The sequence below is a fragment of the Erigeron canadensis genome, chromosome 4 (assembly GCF_010389155.1).
Source record: "Erigeron canadensis isolate Cc75 chromosome 4, C_canadensis_v1, whole genome shotgun sequence".
NCBI classification, from domain to species: domain Eukaryota; kingdom Viridiplantae; phylum Streptophyta; class Magnoliopsida; order Asterales; family Asteraceae; genus Erigeron; species Erigeron canadensis.
Genome location: NC_057764.1, coordinates 3,662,840 through 3,681,572, shown reverse-complemented (window position 1 = coordinate 3,681,572; position 18,733 = coordinate 3,662,840). Strand labels below are relative to the sequence as shown.

The 18,733-nt window shown below is 33.1% G+C and overlaps 2 protein-coding genes across 3 annotated transcripts; one reads left to right on the top strand and one right to left on the bottom strand.

The window, feature by feature from the left end:
• The first annotated feature begins 12,674 nt into the window (after positions 1 to 12,674).
• Positions 12,675 to 15,636, top strand: LOC122598046 (calmodulin-binding protein 60 B-like). Of its 2 annotated transcripts, none has more exons than XM_043770652.1 (7): positions 12,675 to 12,898; positions 13,046 to 13,098; positions 13,224 to 13,711; positions 13,812 to 13,972; positions 14,074 to 14,271; positions 14,370 to 14,541; positions 15,089 to 15,636. In XM_043770652.1, the coding sequence occupies exons 1-7, from the start codon at positions 12,734 to 12,736 to the stop codon at positions 15,358 to 15,360; spliced, it is 1,509 nt and encodes a 502-aa protein (XP_043626587.1). In that variant the 5' UTR covers positions 12,675 to 12,733; the 3' UTR covers positions 15,361 to 15,636. The 2 variants fall into 2 exon arrangements, with proteins under 2 accessions (XP_043626587.1, XP_043626588.1); XM_043770653.1 differs by having other exon boundaries at positions 15,106 to 15,213.
• Positions 15,637 to 16,453: 817 nt separating this feature from the next.
• Positions 16,454 to 18,556, bottom strand: LOC122596374 (probable rRNA-processing protein EBP2 homolog). The gene is made up of 2 exons (XM_043768939.1): positions 18,474 to 18,556; positions 16,454 to 17,632 (listed from the first exon to the last, which is right to left on the bottom strand). Exon 2 carries the CDS (start codon positions 17,622 to 17,624, stop codon positions 16,692 to 16,694), a length of 933 nt encoding a protein of 310 aa, XP_043624874.1. The 5' UTR covers positions 17,625 to 17,632; positions 18,474 to 18,556; the 3' UTR covers positions 16,454 to 16,691.
• Between the last annotated feature and the right edge of the window lie 177 nt (positions 18,557 to 18,733).

Genomic DNA, 18,733 nt, shown 5'->3' with positions numbered 1-18,733 from the left:
ATCTAATATATATTTGTAGCTAGTTTTAGAATCCGCGCTTCGCTGCGGTGTTACGGATGGCACCAATTCATTAGTTTCGTTAGCAGCAAATTATACTGTATTAAACTTTTCGTTGGTGTACCAATATTTTTGTTATAAAGTTTATAGCTTTATAAATTAAAAGTGGGCAGATTAAAATAACATGGTAGAAAACCACCTATAAATTGGAAAAACTATGTGCTACTCCCTCCGTCCCAATTTAAATGTCATAGTTTGACATTTTGGGTCTTTCTTGTTTAACTTTGACCGTCTAGATTTCTATTTATGTTATGTAATATTTGATCTAATATATATGAATCAGTTAGGTTTTAAATATATTTTATAACGATATAACTTTCGCTAAGTATTATAAAACAAAAAAAATAATATTAATGGTCAAAGTTGTGAAAGATTGACTTGGACAGTCAAACGTGGATATTTAAATTGGGACGAAGGGAGTATTTTGTTACCTATTTCTAAAACTAAAGAGTGATGTGATGTCAACTTTCAACTTGTAATAGGTGTCCTCTTTCTAGTTTTATCTCCATTCTCCACCACGTCTCACTTCTTATATTTTTTGACTTACTACTACTAATTCTCCTGTTTCATCTTTCCCAATATTAGTTGACAACCACCTCCATTCAATTTTTACTTCTCATAGCCATGATTATATACATACAAAATTTATATTTTAGATCTATGCACTTTTTCTTTTATGGTGAAATAAAGTTTTTGAATACAGATTTGGGGCAATGGCTGCCACCAAAGGTTGGAGGCGGCAGAAGTGATTGACTTATGGCTGGTTGATCAAAAAAGTGTGTGATGATGGCATTGGCAACGTCGTCTAGGTGGTAAGAAAGTGGTACGTCATCTCGTTTTCATGCTTACTTTTACTTGTTACCGGTTGTCCGGCAGTCGTGGTTCATATTAATTGTTGATGGACTGACGGAGTTGTTTTGTTTTGTGCTAATGGTTGTCAACGATGATGGGCGTCGATGGTTGTTCTCAGTGATAGATGAAGTCAATCAGTTGGTAAAAGATGGATTTCAGCTTAACTTGTATTCGTATCACCTTTGTTTGTAGGGGTCAAGTCGTTGAAGTAGAGACTTGTAATGCGTAATGATGGTGTTCTATGGTCAATATCTGTATATGTATTCTTTGTAAAGAAAGTTAAAAGAACGGGATAAAAGAAATGAAAGTTGTCTATAAAATTTGTTATACCTTATGTATATGGGTTTGTACCATCAGCCAACCAAGCCCCTTCATGTAACTAAGCCGACACTAAAGCTAACCGAGCCGCATTGTAGCAGTTGAATTTCGGATTGTTATATATATAATGATAAATTGTTGGGCCTAGCCCTATCCATACAGAAAGTAAAAGTTGGGCTCAGATGTGTTATTTATTTAGATTTATACGTATGTTAGATTTAAACTTTTCTTAAGAAATTAAGATATATATCCGTAAAAACTATAAAATTGTAATTTTTTATAATTGTGGATGATTGTTGAGATGCTCAGAATGTTGCTTAAAGAATGAACTAATGTAATACCCGATATCAAAGATAATGAATTGTATTTTTGGCTAATTGAGTTATGTCAATTATACAAAGGTTAACTATTGTAAAAAATTATATAATATTTTGACGATTATAACATGATAAAACTGATAAACGAAGATTTATAAAACACAAGTACATACATTAACATATGCACAAAGATTTTTATGATACATAATGATTTTCATCTAACAAAGTATGATAATTTTATTTGTTTTACTTTATTTTGTTATATTTGAAGTTTGAACTACAGCCCAATTATATAATTTACTTTAGATATGCAAGAAAAAAAAGGTGTTACATGTTATACCATAAGCTGTCGGACTAGGAGCTCCACTATGCTTGACCGTGGAAAATTTACTATTAACTTATGAAAGATAAAGAAAGAATGACGTAGGTAAATTAACTAACTAACTAAAAGTATTAGGAGTCAGTGTCGGCCTTATAGTATTGATGGGTAAGACATAGGTCTAAGGCCCATCAATTGCAAAGGCCCCCAAAATTTCTAACACTGTTTTTTTTTAAGTTAATAATAGTTAGTGTTTTATTTTAACTAAAAATAGCTTCTTCTTGTGAATATAAACCGCTTAAATCATCCTTGTTTACTCGAAAATCAAAATTTTCATTATTGACCTTGAGAAATTTAAGAGTGGCTATCGCTTATTATGATTTGACATTCAAGTATATAAATGTTATTTTGATTATCCCTTATTTTTAATTCTATATCTCTTATCCACAATGGATCTACCCTTATCTTTTTGAGTTTCATTACTCAAAATAACATGTAACAATCAATGGCATCAGGTATTATCAGATCAATAAAAGGCACTATTCCACAATACAATGAAAAGCAGCAGATCAACAAGAAGTAGACAGCACACCAGCGACTTTCACAGTTTTGTATATACACAATGAGGCACGTACCTTTCTTTGTTTACGTTTGTTTTTTATGCTAACTAAATAGGCCCTAAAATCGAACTCGCTTAAGGCCCCCAAAGAGCTTGAGTCGATTTTGATAGGAGTACCCGTCGAAGGGTAAATTCATCATTTAGAAAAAATCCGATATCAAGCTAGCTGTTAACATTGAATAGAACAACATAATAATGATAAGAAAATGTAAAAATATTAAATAGAACAATAATGATATTAATACAAATTAGGTTACTCCCACGATAATAAAATACAATGCTATAAATCTTATATGCGAATGTAAGTAGTGTATTAACAAAAAAAAAAAATTATTTAAAAAAGTAGCTTTATGTAAACAATGTTCATTAATAAACTAAAAGTAAATCTAACATGAACTTGAACAGTTTGAACATACCAAGAAAGGAAAGTGACTAAGCGAGGACTGAAAATGAAATTGTTCAATGGACCCGAAACTCAAAAAAACAGACCCAATAGTACCAAACCCAACAGAAGTACACTGCTAATCAAACTTTTTTTTTTTTCAACTGCAACTTTGGATTTCATATTGACAAAAACAACTAGCTAGAAACTAGCATAATACAAGAAAAAATTAAAACGTAAAATTACACCAATCATTCCATGAAATATTTCTATATGTAAAGCGATTTTTTATCCATAAGTAAGATGATGATTGAATGTTTTGAAATATCTTCACTGTAGAGACCCTTTTAGGACAATAGCATAGATGTTAGATCACCTTTTTTAAGCTTCTCGACAATTGGCTTGTTACATCAAATGCAAATATGGGCTGTAAATTACACCAAGAAGCAACTTTGGACCAAATCTGATGTGCAACTTCACAGCCAGTGAGTAGATGATTCATATCTTCTTCATAGATGTGGCATAAAGGGCAGTATGTTGATTGGAGATGAACACCTCTTCTCGCTAGCACCTTTCTTGTAGGAACCCTTTCTTTCACTGCTCTCCATCCAAAGATATTTGTTTAATTGGGATCCAGTTGTTCCATTTAAATGTGAATTGTCAATCCTCATTTACCAAATTTTGTAACACAGTCTTCAATTGATCTTACTGAAAAACCTTTTGTCTCATTCTTTGTCCACAACCATCGATCTTCATTCAATGATGGCCTAAACTCTGACAAGGACGAAATGCATTCGTTGTATTGGCGTTGCTCTTCAATAGAAACGAATGGTCGTTTCCATCGCCAATTCCAGCTAACTAAACTGTCCTGCACATAAAAACAATCACTAACAAGAATGGACTTACAGGTTTCAAGGAAGTATAGATCAGGGAAGAGTTCCTTGAACGGTTTTTTTACAGCCCAAGTATCAATCCAAAATCTCACAGAGTTGCCCATTCATCAAACTACCAAATCAACTTTAAAGATTTGCACCAAATGCTTCATAAAAGATAAATTACTGTTCATATAATTCGATTTACGTAGATATAGAATATAGAAACATTGTTCATAAGAATAATAAACTAAATATATATTTGATTTGAACATACCTAAAATAAAAATAAAAATTGAGAATCGAATTGCTAAATGGACTTCTGCAGCACGTATGTATAGTAGTCGGTAGATTAAATCCATATTTCAAAATACAACTCAACAAACCAGGCCCAATAAACCTATGTTTCTAAGATTTGTACCAAATGCTTAAGGAAAAGCTAAATATAAGTAGGTAACACTCGGTATCGTTTGTCTTTTAGACATTGTATTGAAAGGGTGAGATGTAGACATTTTGAATCGTACTTGAGATATAGAGATTTGTTTCCGATTTCACCTAAAGTAGAAAATCACATCTTACCTTGCAAGAAGTGTTAATATATTAATCCAATCTTTGCTTATTTTAACAAAATAAATCATTGTTCATTAAATATGATTTGAAGTAGATATAACTTGGTTATGAAATACGGGTCGTAAAAGTGATTGTAACGTAACTAGCCTGGTGCCCGCGCGTTACAGCGGAACCTGTTAAAAAGCAGTTGTTAAATGTGGTGGTTCGTGGATATGACCAATTACGGCGGCGACGGCTCGGTTATGTGTTTTTTAGGATGTGTGTGTTTTTGTTTGTCAATATATATTTTTTTAGGATGTGTTTGTTTTTTGTTTGTGTGGAAGGGTAATTTTGAAACTTCAGGAATAAGGTGAGGGTATTTTGGGAAAAAAAATATGCTTAATGTCTTAATGTTATTCTCTTTATAACGGGTATAGATAGATAGATTATAGATAAAGTGTGATAGTATAAGTATATTAAAAAATAAATGATATATGTTATAAATATGTAAAAGTGATAATATGGAAAGTCTGAATTTTAAGACATTGCGAATTTAGAAATCCAAAATGCTTTATAGGTCCCATCCTATATATTGTCCTTTTTGTTCCGTATTGTACTAGAAACTTAACTTATTATTAGTTATTAGAAGATTAGATTAGACGAGATTTTACGAAAAAATTGTTCATAGGAGAGAATTAATCTTATAAATGTGATGTGATGAGTGATGTTTCAGCGGAAATAAATGATAAATTGAGTAAATTTCTTTTATAAGGAATAATGTATTTTTATTGTGGATAGTTATTAGGTTTGGTGTTTTAAATTTATCACTACTTTTCTTTTATCCCTAAAAGTACATATTAAATTTAAATGTAACTAATAAACGTAATTATATGTTTTTAAAAATTTGAACATAATTAATTTTCTTAAAATGATAACAATATACATCCTTGGTCAGTTGGTGATATCCACCATCTATGAGGTATTTTTGCTAAAATGTTTGTCCATTAGGTAAAGTGTTCTTTGGTATCGTTACTCGACTCACGGTTTAATAAAAAATAACATATCTATCACTTTATTAAAATCAAATATATATATATATATATATATATATATATATATTCATGTGAGAACTATTTAAATTGTAAGAATTCTGAAAACCTTTAAATTATAACTTGATATTCATATGTAAACAGATTTGTTTATATATGAACAGATCAAATTATACTTGAAATTATTTATGTTCATAGGTGGATAGTTTTCATACGAACCTTACCATATATCTATATCTATACTATATTATAAAAGAAATAGCCCCTTTTATTTATGGAAGTGTTGAAAATATGTAATATTTTCACTTAGTACCCCTTAAAATATTTCAACATACACTACCCCATAACATTAATGATTAATTTACACTACCAATCCTTTATTCTTTAATATATTTTCATTAACCATTTCCATCAATTATCCACACCACTCGACGCCGTCTCCACTATCAACACTCGGCCCCCCACTACAACGGCATTGTCACGACCACCGCCGCATTGCGCGAGTAACGTGCTAGTATATATATATGTGTGTGTGTGTGTCGGAATATAGTTATATAATTTTTGAATAATTACTACTTGTAATGATACTTTACATAATGTATTATCCAAGTTTAACACAAAAATAGAAATAGGATCTAATGGACTTTTAATACAACTTGTTGGTTAGGTTGTCTCAAACAAACTAAAACATCGATTGTCTTTTTCTTTGACAACATTAGAGACCCTAAAACGGTCTTTGCCTTGCGCGACCTTGTGCCCAATTACACCGATGACCATTCTTGTTGACGTCGTTCATTAACAGGATACCTTTGTGCAGGGTCATTTATGTTAGCATTGAGCCATTAATTCATAAAGCAAGTATTGGCTACTTTAAAATTTTCTTACTTTTATAATAAAAAAAATGGATTTTACATAGTATACTTATTAAGGTCATCATAGTTTAATTTATGGTTGGTTGCTTTGAAATTATAATGTTGTGTTATTATTTAGGTTTTTTTTTTTTTTATCTCAATGTCAACATCACTTCATCTTGTCTGCTTTCTCTTTTCATGACACATATTTTCTCTCTCTTCACAATCACATATGATAATGCATTCGATAAACTCATAACTTTTTTAAACACAAAAGATGCGTATAACTATTTTAAACACAAAAGATGCATATACTCGTAACTTATTACACTTTTTTTTTACAAGTGAATTTTACCTCAGACGTGTATGATGTGTGCTAATCGCACAACGAAAGAGTCCCGCACTAAGCGGATCTTAAATACTATTTCTCATCATACCACCTCCTTAATTGGAAAATACCATCGAGAAGAACCTACCAAGGCTTGAACTCGAGACCTTGGAGTAAACTCCCCTGGAACCCTACATTGCAAGTTTAATGAAACACCCCTAGCCACTGGGTTTTAAAATCCTCACAATGTGCGTTCCATAATATAGATAATAATAATAATAATAATCATAAGAGTAGCGAATGCAGGTGATTCAACTATTCATATCCTTTTAATTATGGATTTATGGGGTTTCATGTTTTAGTATTTCTTTTATGTTGGGCATGGAATCATATCAATAACGAGCCATCCTTTTCTTATTAGCTTATTAGGCCGGTGCTTATAGCCGGCGTCCGACGCGTGGCCCGGCGAGGACGCTATAAGCACAGTCACGTCTTCGTCGGCGTCATCTCCCTTTCTCCTTCTTTCGAACGCGCGTTTGTGGAGTGGTGGTGGGCCATTTTGTGCCGTTGGAACCAAATAAAAAAAAATTCAAAACCTTTTTTTTTAAAATGTAACGGCTACATGCCCTTTTTTTTAATTTTTTTTCTTTTTCTATTTATACACCTTCCATACCACCATTTCAAATAACAACTTCAAATCATTTCCAAACCATTTTATCTTTAAGTGTGCTTTAGTTTGAATTATGTGTTTTGTTTCTACTTTCATTGTAATGTTTTTAAGTTTTTTAATAAAATAAGTCTACTTTAAGAACATAAGTTTATTCATAATTTTAAAATAGCCTACTTATTTCTTCTGGACATAAACTGCTTTGTCAAAGCTGATGAACTCATTCAAGATCATGATCGCACAAGCAATTTCTACCACAGCTTCTTTACACTTGTCAAACTTCTCCTGCAAATAAGTAAAGTATTGACACTTAAACTCAGTACAATGGCCCGTCTGTGTATAATATATTTGTTCTTCACACCATTTCTTTTTCGCTTGAAGTTTTTCACCAATTTCAACAAGGTCTTCTTTTAACTTTTGGTGGTCCAGGATATCAGCCATTATACTGTCATCAACTTGATCGATAGTCATTGGTGGTTTTAGGTTAAGGGCATTTGATGAAGAAGCCATTGCAGATGTATAGAATTTTGAGTTTTGAAATGAAAGATCCGGTAAAGAGGCAATACTTATAGCCTGAAGTCAAAGACGCTCATCCAACGTTCAAAAATTGAAATATTTACAATTACAGTCCCTCCAACGTTCACTTCAAAATATTTACAATTACAGTCCCTTAAACGGCCAACAATTTCAAAATATTTACATTTACAGTCCTTAACTGCTACTTACATTTTCAATCTATAAATAGCTACCCAGAGCCTTAACTAGTTTCATCACCATTCCACTCAAAATATTCTACAAACTTGTTTCGTCTGCTTAACTCACTCACCATTCCAAATGGCTTCATCATCATCAAAGACAAATCCTCACCGACCTCGTCTCACCGAAGATGAGATGAAAACACGAATCGTGGCGGATGTCAAAGAGGACACCCTCCTTCAAACTGAACTTTCTGGGGTCCTGGGTTACCTAAAGGAAGAAGAGACAACAATGCGACCAGACCGTTCAGGAAATAGAAGCACCAGGCCGCAAGGTGTTGAAACACGAACAGACATACTCTTATCTTTTGCAGGATGAGAGTAAAAGGGTGAAGAGGTAAGAAGTAGGTAAGAAGTGGGTAAGAAGTAGGGAAGAAGATGGTGTTATAAGGAGAGGCCTTATAAGCACAATAAAATTCCTATTTTTACCTTAACAATTAAAAAGCGACAAGATTTAACAAATGCTTATTAAGGGCATCAAACAAGTTGGTATCAAACCGAAATTACTTCAAAATTGATGAGAATGAATATTGAATTGATGAAGTTAATATCTAAACTCTTTTAAAAAAACTTTTTGCCCAGCCATAAATTGAAGGAGATGATTTTAGTATCATCTAATTGAATAGAGCTACCATATTTATGCACTATCTACTTGTATAATCTGTTATTTCATTTATATAGTGTGATAAATTAATCAAAACGAATAATACGGATATCAAGTCATATAAATTTATGACAATCACCTGTAAATTTTGTACCCATGCAGAATTTTTAGGTGTTCGCAAATCATTTATACCGTGGGTTCGCAAATCATTAAATACTACAGGCGTTTGCAAATAATAAATACGAACATGGTAATATTTTATCATGCATAAACCCATATTACTGTTGTAATTGTATCCAATTGAAAAGAAAGGGAGTACTCGATAACATACATACGAAAGTTTGTAAAATTGTTAACTCGGCTATTTTTCAATCCATATAATTTAGCATCATATATTCATTGTTTTATGATGGAATTTTGTTTAATAATAAGCTTTTATATAACTCTAGCAGGTTACTTGCATATAACACAACAATAGTTTGTTATGATATTTTTCGTGTACATATAAGCGTATGTGGTCAAGATGTTCCTTGGAAGGTGAGGATAAATATTTAAAAGCCATATCTACCAATAAATTAAAACAGGATTGAGATGTTCTTGAAACGACATGTGACGTAATTTTTGATCGATACATGTCCTTTTAATTTATTTATTTTATTAAATTAGTTTTTTTAATTCTATATATATTCAATTTCCTTATTAGACTTAAAATTAAACTCTAACCGCTTATCTTATAGACACAAAACACAATATAACCTTATTTGATTAATCGTTTTCTCATTTATAAAATTATCTTTTTTTTTTCTTTCTCAATTCTTCAACTCCTATTACTTATATTACTTGTAATAAGTTAATAACATGAATACTTCAAAAATTGAGTTTACGATCTAAAATCACAAGGCTATTTGCCATCATCCTCTATGCTTAAAAGCTCTGATTTTGTCGTGATTTAAAATTTTAAATTAATCCAAAACTTTAAATAAACATATATTCGCGAGGGGAAAGGGACTCTCGTCGAGATTAAAAGTCAATAAGGATATAGGGCTGAATGATCTCGGGGAGATCAAAATTACCCTTGTCGAGATCACTGTCTAGTCTAAAAAAAGTATCAATTTTGAAATGAGCATAACTTTCAGATTGTAACTCCGTTTTTGACAAGTAAGTTATCCACAAAATCGTGGGAGAGTTTATTTTCCAATGGTACTTCCCTTTAAAGATGAATCAATATTAAAAGTTTCTTAAAGATCGAAAATGAGCGAAGGTCAAGTTTTGTCGAGTTTTGGGAACACTAACCTAATGGTTGAATTTTCGTTGAATCAAACATTGACACGGGTCAAGTTCTTAAGTATTTAAGCTTGGGTTATGATCATAAGTAAGTGGGCATTTATTTATTGTATTAATGATCATTTAACGATTATATGTAGTCGGGAATACTTGCTTTGCACGGTAGCTATAGTTATCATTTGTGTGCGTTTCTTCGAGGTAAGATACACAACTTTGACACGCTGAGGGTTCAACAAAAACATAGTTCTCATATAATAACTTCCCCAAATGATATCTTATTTACTTATGGGTATTCGGGATTATACGGGAGGTGATATGGACTATGTAGAAGACTATTTAAGCTTGAAATGCTACCTCAATGATATGAGATATATGATATGTTTTGAGATGAGATGTTAAGATATGCTATGAAATGTTATGTAATGTTGTGAGATTGTTTAAAATGTAAATATATGTCGATGATATTTGGAATGTGCATGAATGTATGACTTGTTCATCTAGTTCACTAGACTTATTAAGTTGTCATGACACTTGCACGTTTAAGGGCCCAAACGTTAAGATGGAATTATATGATGAACGTTTAGGTAATATAAACACCTAAACTATATGTGATGCAAATCGAGCTCGTACATCATTAGTGGTATTTTAAACATTTTTCTGAATGTAATTTTTAACATGGGAGCTATTATTTTTGTAAGATAGTACTAGTATGGTATCACGAAATGCGGCGGCATCCGTGGTGGCGACGTGGTGGTGAGGAACGACAGTTGATGGTAGAGACGACATCGAGTGATGTTGAGAAATTAATCTAAAAGTAATTGATGTAAACAGTTAATGAAAATATTTCAAATGATAAAGGACTGATAGTGTAAAAGATCTATTTATCATTCTCCTTTTTTTTTATGTAATTATTAATATGTGAGCTATCTTTTGTAGTACGAGCAATAGTATATGTGCAATACGACGGTGAGATGGTGGGGGTGATAGGTCATAGGATGTGATAAGTCATAGAGTGTGATAACCAAATGCCTTAGCCGTACGGGCTCCGTATCCGGATTTAAAGATTCGTCGAAAGTTTACCGAATGACATCTCTAATGAAAGAACATGAAATTTTAAGAACACCCATACAATTTTTATAATTTATCGATATATGGTTTTTGAGATAATTTTTTTTGAATAAATTAGAGAATTAAAATGATTTATGGATGAGAGAGAAAAAAATGAGTGGTTGAGATTTGAGGAGAGAAAAAAAAATGAGTAGTTAAGATTTAAGGGTATTATAGGTATATTAAGTACAGATGTTTAAATTAGTGAATAAAAAAAGAGGGTAATTTAGGTAGCTCAAATCATCTTTTAAGATTTTAAAAAGGGCAAAATGCTTTATAAGATAGTATAGATATAGATGATTTTTATTTTATTTTATTTTATTTTATTTTTAAGGATAGATATAAATTATGTAATACATATGTGGGACCAAACAATTTAAAGAAGAAATCGTTATATAGCCAACCAAATAACCAGCCATCAAAGTCCAAACAAACCCCTTAAATGTAAGACCCTACTACAAAGATTCCATTTTTTATTTGAAACGCTGTAATTATAAATCCGCCTTTCTTGTCTGCTTCCAATTCCAACTTAACCCCCTCAAATAACCAAAATTCAACACATCAAACAATGTCGTATGTATTTTCAGGATTATTATTATTATTTTTATAAACGCGGTCATGTAACTTCCTTAAATTTTCCTCGTAAGGCCCAAACCAATCACCCCCTTACGCGTTTTATTCGCTCCCACGCCCTCTATCTCTCTCTCTCTCTTTGTTACTTCTTTCGACTAAAACTTTTAAAGCATTATTATTTTAAATTCTTCATCTAACCCCACTTAATTATCACTATACAATTTTTTTTCACATAAATGAAGATATGTATTTTTTGTTTTTGATACATATAAGTTTTGGACCAAGTTGAATTGTTAATTTTAATGGTTAAAATAAACTTTAAATTACTAGAAAGGGCCGCTCCAAAACTTTTGCCGAGCATTTACGAAAACAATAGAAAAAAAATGCATGTATCAAAACGGAACGAAGGAGACTTATATTATTGCTATATTATGACATTGTCCTGTCCATAAATGAATTAAGTACAACTTCTTGTCTAGATAAACTTCAATTCATTATGTAAAATATGTTAATAGAAGAACATTTTTGATTATTAAGGTGTTACTTGTTAGTAGCTAACTTTTTTTTTTTATAAAGTTAGTTTCGATTCAGACATGCTAAGGTAATTTTAACCAGATTAGTTTTTTTTAAACGTCAAATTTTTATAATATTTACATTATTCCCAAATAATAAATCTAAATAAATATATTTGTGTCAGTTAATTTTTGGGTTTACATAAAAAAAAAAAAAAAGTTTATATCAAATGGGCTCATAATTATGATTTAGCTCTTAAAATAGATTGAAAAGGTTAAATTCAGGTTCTACTTAACCTAAAAGAAATTACATCTTTCCAAATTAAAATTCTAAACTCTAATAATAACTATAGTAAAAGTATAATGAATGGAAATTTAATGAGTAATAATTATAGCTGCATAAACTACAGTAATTAATAGAAACTTTGATGACCAATGATGTGTTCATGCAGAAACTAACATATATAGGTTTTGTTATAAAAAGGGAAAGAATAATAATATGACCAGTCCACACCCTCCTCTCCTAGTTGGTGCACACACACACACATTATTCAGGTATATACATCTTTACTTGGAAGCTTCAAATCAATTTCCAATCTTATTCTTCCTATAAATAACAACGCAGATATTCGACGGTTTACAGTTATCTGCTTGGCTTTGATTCCTAAATTTGTTGTGACGTGTTTATTATTGATGTGTAGTAGTAGTAATAATAATAATGGGATACAAACGATTGTTTAATGACGGCGACTACTATCAGGATGACGACAAGGAAGGGGATGGATCAGGACCATCAGTTAACAGAGGACACGACGGTAGAAATGTCACGATGCGTCTGTCACCTGAAGACGAGGCTAAGTTGGAAAACTTGATTCGTCGACCGGTATTACTATATACATATATTTATAACTTCTGATCTTTGCTTATGTTTTAGTAGATATATGTTTGAGAAATGTCTGCAATTAAATCATCATAAAATCGGTTTTCATTCAGTAAATAAATGGCTTACATGTTTTCGTATAATTGTTAGGTTCGAGAGGAGGTGGAGCGTGTATTGGAAAAGTACTTTGGCAAATTACCAAGGTTTGTATCTACATCTCATTTTGTGTGTGTATATATATATATTGTTTAGTGAAATATAGTTGAGCATGATATGAGTACATATATAGTATTAATAGTTTGTGTCTTTTTTTTTTTCTTTTTTACAGATCTCCGGATTCACATGAATCACGAAGTACGACGTCTTTGCAGCTTCGTATTCAGACGAAGCTGCACCCTACGTTTTTCACTGGCTGTAGGATCGAGTCTGAAGACGCAAGTCCTATCAAAATAGTGTTATTCGATGTTAGTAATAATAGGATTGTATCACGTGGACCCTTATCGTCACTTAAGATAGTGATTGTTCCTCTTGATGGTGATTTCTCTTTTGATGATGATGAAGATTGGCCCCAACATGATTTTGATGCCAAAGTTATATACGCAAGAGACGGAAAAAGGCCTTTGCTGACTGGGGAATTGGTACTAACTTTAAAAGAAGGTGTTGCGGATTTAGGTGAAGTAGTTTATACTGATAACTCAAGCTGGAGGAGGAGCCGGAAATTTAGGTTAGGGGTGAAGGCCCAAAATGCACCTAATGGAGTTAGAATTAGAGAAGCAAGAAGCGACGCATTTGTGGTTAAAGATCAGAGAGGAGAGCGTAAGTCTTTCTAATTTCTTTTTTAAAATGTCTCTTTAATTTTATCGTCGAAAGGAAGTCATTGTTAATGGTTGTTTTTTTTTTTTTTTTCTTTGTTTAGACTACAAGAAGCATTATCCTCCATCGTTGGTCGATGACATATGGCGCTTGAAAAAGATAGCGAAAGAGGGAGTTTTGCACAAAAAGTTGGGTTTACACAAGATATATACTTTGAAAGACTTTCTGCAGGTGTACAATACTAATGAGGCCTCATTGTGCATGGTTAGAGACACTTCCTTTTAACTATTTTACATACTTCTTGGCTTCTTGCTATGAGCTTGTCGTAGACAACTCATTCTATTGTTTCAATGTGGATAATTTAGCTACTCGGCGGCCCCAATAACAGCATATGGAAGGCAATAATCAAGCATGCCAAAACATGTGTTTTAGACGACAAGGTGTACATGTACAACTGTGTTGCAGCTGGGATCGGTATCTTGTTCAATTCCGTTTTGGAGGTCGTTGGTGCAACCTTAGATGGTCAAAATTACCTCTCCATGAATGAACTTACTGATCAAAAGGTTTGTATTTCTTGCCTGATATGACCTGGATCAGATCTAGCTTCATGCATTTGGGTCCACTATACATGGCATTTAACCGATGTGAAACTGTTTTGCAGGCTATGTTGGAAGAGGTGAAACAACAAGTTTACACAGAGCTGGCTCCAATGATACCAATTGATGATCTATCTATGGTTGCAACCCCGGTGCGAGCTGCCAACCTCAATCCTGACCTTCTTAGAATGGCTAGTTTAGTCTTGCAGGATGTTAATGTCCCACTTCCACTCCAAGGTATATAAACCTTTTGTGGCCTTTTTGTAAATATACATCAATCGAAAGTATGACTTCATATCGTCACATTGTTTATTCGTGTTGGCTCCTTATATATCTATATGAGCTTCCAAGATAACAGCTACAACAAGAAAATTGGGATATAATCTCTAATAAAAGGGCCAAAATGGGTGGGTTGGGTAACTGATCAAAACAGTTAACTGTTTGGTATGAACTGTTTTGATCTTTTAAAGAGAACAGAACCTGCATAGGGTCGAAACTGCCATCTTTACTCTTAAATGATGGAGAAGAACCATTGGTAACTGACTCATACAATATTGGAAATTTTAATTGGTTTTAAATATTAGTTGTAATGACCCTGAAGCTTTACACACAAAAGGCCTTGGCAATATCAGATTCTGTTCCTACCGCCGTTCATTTTTAATAGTAAACATTACTTCATAAGCTATGAACGGGCAATTTGGTGTTTGCTATCAATTATCTATAGTGTTTGCTAAATTCACGGTATCTCAATTCGCGTTTCTTATAGGACCTTAAATTTTTTCAGATCAATTGCAATTGCAGATTTCAGATCCATATAGTAGTGGAATAAACGATGGAAGTGAACTGGGAGTTGATGATTATGAAGCTTTTGATCTTCAGGACGGGATGTCATCATGGCAAGCAAATGGACCAAATATGGATTTTATTTCCTCTGATATTAACATATGTTTCTCGGGTAATGGGTCGCCCAGAGGAAGGTGGTGCAAGGTTCGGGCAGCCATGATGTTGGTTTCTGTGTGGAAATATATATCTGCAAAAAAATCCATATTTTCCTAATTGGGATGTAAAACTATCTGTTGTAAGATCTTGTATATGAGTAAGTTTTGTTGTATACATATCAACTCTCTAATTGGGAAGTGATATGTAACATAAGGTTTTTGATATTTAGGTATGCTTGCTTTACTTTCTATTGTACAGTGAAAAGTTCGCTGAAGCCTAGAGGCAAAATTTCTATTAGTTGTGGCTAGCAGTGGCGTTGTCTTCTTTGTCGCCCTACGTGTAATTTTGATGTTTAAAGTGTATCATATAATAAACATTTTTTCGTTCTTATGAGTTGGTTCTCATAGAATTGTGATTTTAGTTGAATCAATGTAAATGTTGGCGCAATGGTACACAAATTGCATAGTGAAAATGTCAACGCACTTTCATTTTGGAGTGCACAACAGACAGTCTTTTCAACATCTTGGTATTTTGTCAAGCTACCTTGTTTGCAAAAATCATGTTTTTTTTTTTTTTTTTTTTTTTATCATAACCATCTGCTATTACAGATTTGCCATGTGTTTTGTTTCCTGTCTGACCCAAATATAAGACAAGTAGAAAAGTACAACAAAATGCACAAGAACTATTTCTGTTGAGAAGGGATGCTATCATCCAAGGGTCCTAACCAGGCTTTAAATTCCTGATTAAGTTGCATTTATACCAGTAGGAGTTGCATTGATACAGAAAGAACCAGCAAACATTGGAAAAGATGAAGAGCAACTCACAAGTACATTCATTTTACATAAACAGGTGTATGTGGATTAATCACAGATAATAAACATGATGCGGAAACATAGCATGCTCATAAACACAAGTAATCTTCACCCCGCACGCAAGCAGAAACATAAAGGCATGGATTCAAATTTAAACTTTTTACTCTTAAGGATAAATCACAGATTATAAACATGATATGCAATATCAAACATATGTTTTGACATCAGTACCCAAAACAGAAACCTATTTCTCCAGCAATAACATTAGAGCCATAAATAAACTTAACATAGCCAACAATAACCTCAGCCAATAATGTATATGTTAATGTTACATGATTCATTAGTAATATTTATGGGATCGAAAAATACAAAGTGGGAAAAATTTGTTCGCTAAAAGATTAAATTTCAAGGTGATCTTTCTCCCCAATTGGATATTTCGATAAGTTCCAAAATAAAGACAAAACATTGCGTACAAAATTGTATGTAATACGAAATATGCCCAACACTAGGTAACCAAACAGGTAGACAAAACTAAAGCTTAAACAATAGCAACAAAAACAATAACTCATTAAAGACTTGGATATTCAAAGAAAACAACAATCTAACCTGAAAGAACCAAAACTAACGAAGTTGTGTTCACTTCTTTCGTTTCTTATTTTGGAAGGAATCGCCTTTGTTAAAGCCTTTAAAATCATTAGTAGTTTCAGCAGTGTTTTGTTTATTCAGGCCTTTCTTTCCTCCAAATCCATACTTAGAATCCCTAAACTCTCTGCTCTTCCTCTTACCGCTCCCTGCTCCTTTTCGGTCTTTTCCAAAACTTGGCTTTCCTTTCCCACCTGACCGATCCCATGGTTTGACCCCAACCCGTTTGTGATGCTTAGCTTTATCCGACTCTTTTCCAACTTCAAACGGTAAACCCATATCACTGTCTTTCTCACCTCCCGGAAACCCACTTTGTTGTCGTTGTTTCCTCCATTTCTTAACTGATTCAATCTCGTCTTTCTTCTGTTTAACCCGTTCTTTTTGTTTCTCCGCTTGCACTTCTTTAGCCTTTTTCTTGTTGTCTCTCATCTTTCTCCTCTCTTCAGCTTCCTCGATTCTCTTCTTTTCAGATAATAACCGGCCCTTAATTTTCTCCATGTGAGTGTCGGTTTTCACCATTTCAGCATAATAATCAGTTGGACGTAGAAACGGAAGGCCCGTTCCTTGAAACTTCACAAAGGCTTCTCGTGTACCCTCTAACGCTTGCGTATAAAAAGCAAGCTCACGAGCTAAATCATCATTAACGTCCACCTCTTCTGCTTGTTCAATATCGAGTGAAAGCTTATGAATCCATTCTACATCCTCGGGCCACCTGATGTCTGCAAGTTTATCAAGTATACCTTCTTTGTTATATATAGCTGTTTTTGAAGGCTCGGCTAATTTCAAGTCTTCTTCCCCTTCTGAATCAGACTCTGATTCTGCATCTTCTGACGCTGTTTCCGGGTCAGAATCAGACGCCTGGATATCAAACTCTTTGGGTATTGTCACTACCCCCATCACCTTTGGTGTAGGTCTTTTTACAGCCATCGGATTGTCTGCTAAATAAAAAACAAGATATATTTATTAGAGAAAAATAGATTATGAAGGTCTCGATTATCTGGTAAAAAGTTTATTATGTCTTTATGCTGATGTCTAATATGTTCAAACTACAAAGGTCCTATTTACTATGTATTGCCCAATTTGGGCTAAAGAGTGTTATGTGGTATGTTTGCAACTCTTCTTTCTCTTACTATAATCAGGTGATACTCTGCCGACAGGTATGGTTACTACACTCTTTACACTCTCCTACTTCTGCCTCATTTGGCCAGAGGTCCTCATGAAAGCAGTCTCTCTTCCTCTGGGTGACTAGGTAGAGGCAAGACTGTCTACATCTCACCACCCTCATACCCCGCTCTAAGGGATTGGGTCATGTTGTTGTTGTTGAGTGACACATTGTCCCCATTACAAAGGCGGCCCTGGGGAGGGGCAAACCAGACCCGTCCGGGCTACATTTATTTGGGGCACCAAATATTTTAAACAATCTTTTTATTGTATAATATATTGTTATAGCTTTAGTCATCATTTTTACAAGGCCTTTTTTCTTTTCTCAGCTCGGGAATTCTGAACCGACCCCGACTACTAAAGTTACAGTATCCGAACACAACAAACCAGAAAACAAAAATATCTATTTGACACACACGCGCGCGCGCGCGCGCACAAACTCACACACATAATGTTTAATAATTATAATAAAACTGATAAAGCATATATGTACAATAATTAAACACAAATAACTATAAGAAATCTGAAACTAATAGAAACTGACTTGCTAGTAATTAGTGACCCAGAAACTTAAACACTAAACTTACAAAAATATATATATGGAAAAAAACTGACCTTTAAAGAAAGAGTATTCAGAAGCTTGAATGTGAGAGAGCAACCAGCAACCCTAAACTCTGTAAACGTTTTTCTTTTCTTTTACAAATAAATATAGCATTATTTTTTTTATTATAACAAAACGGCCCATCTGTAAATAAAAATATGGGCTATAGATGACTAAAGCCCAACTAAAACAAGGCTACTTAAAAAAAGAAATACAATGAAATGAGTTTGTTATTTGGGCCCTAATTATAGATTTATGGTTATAAGTTTCTAAT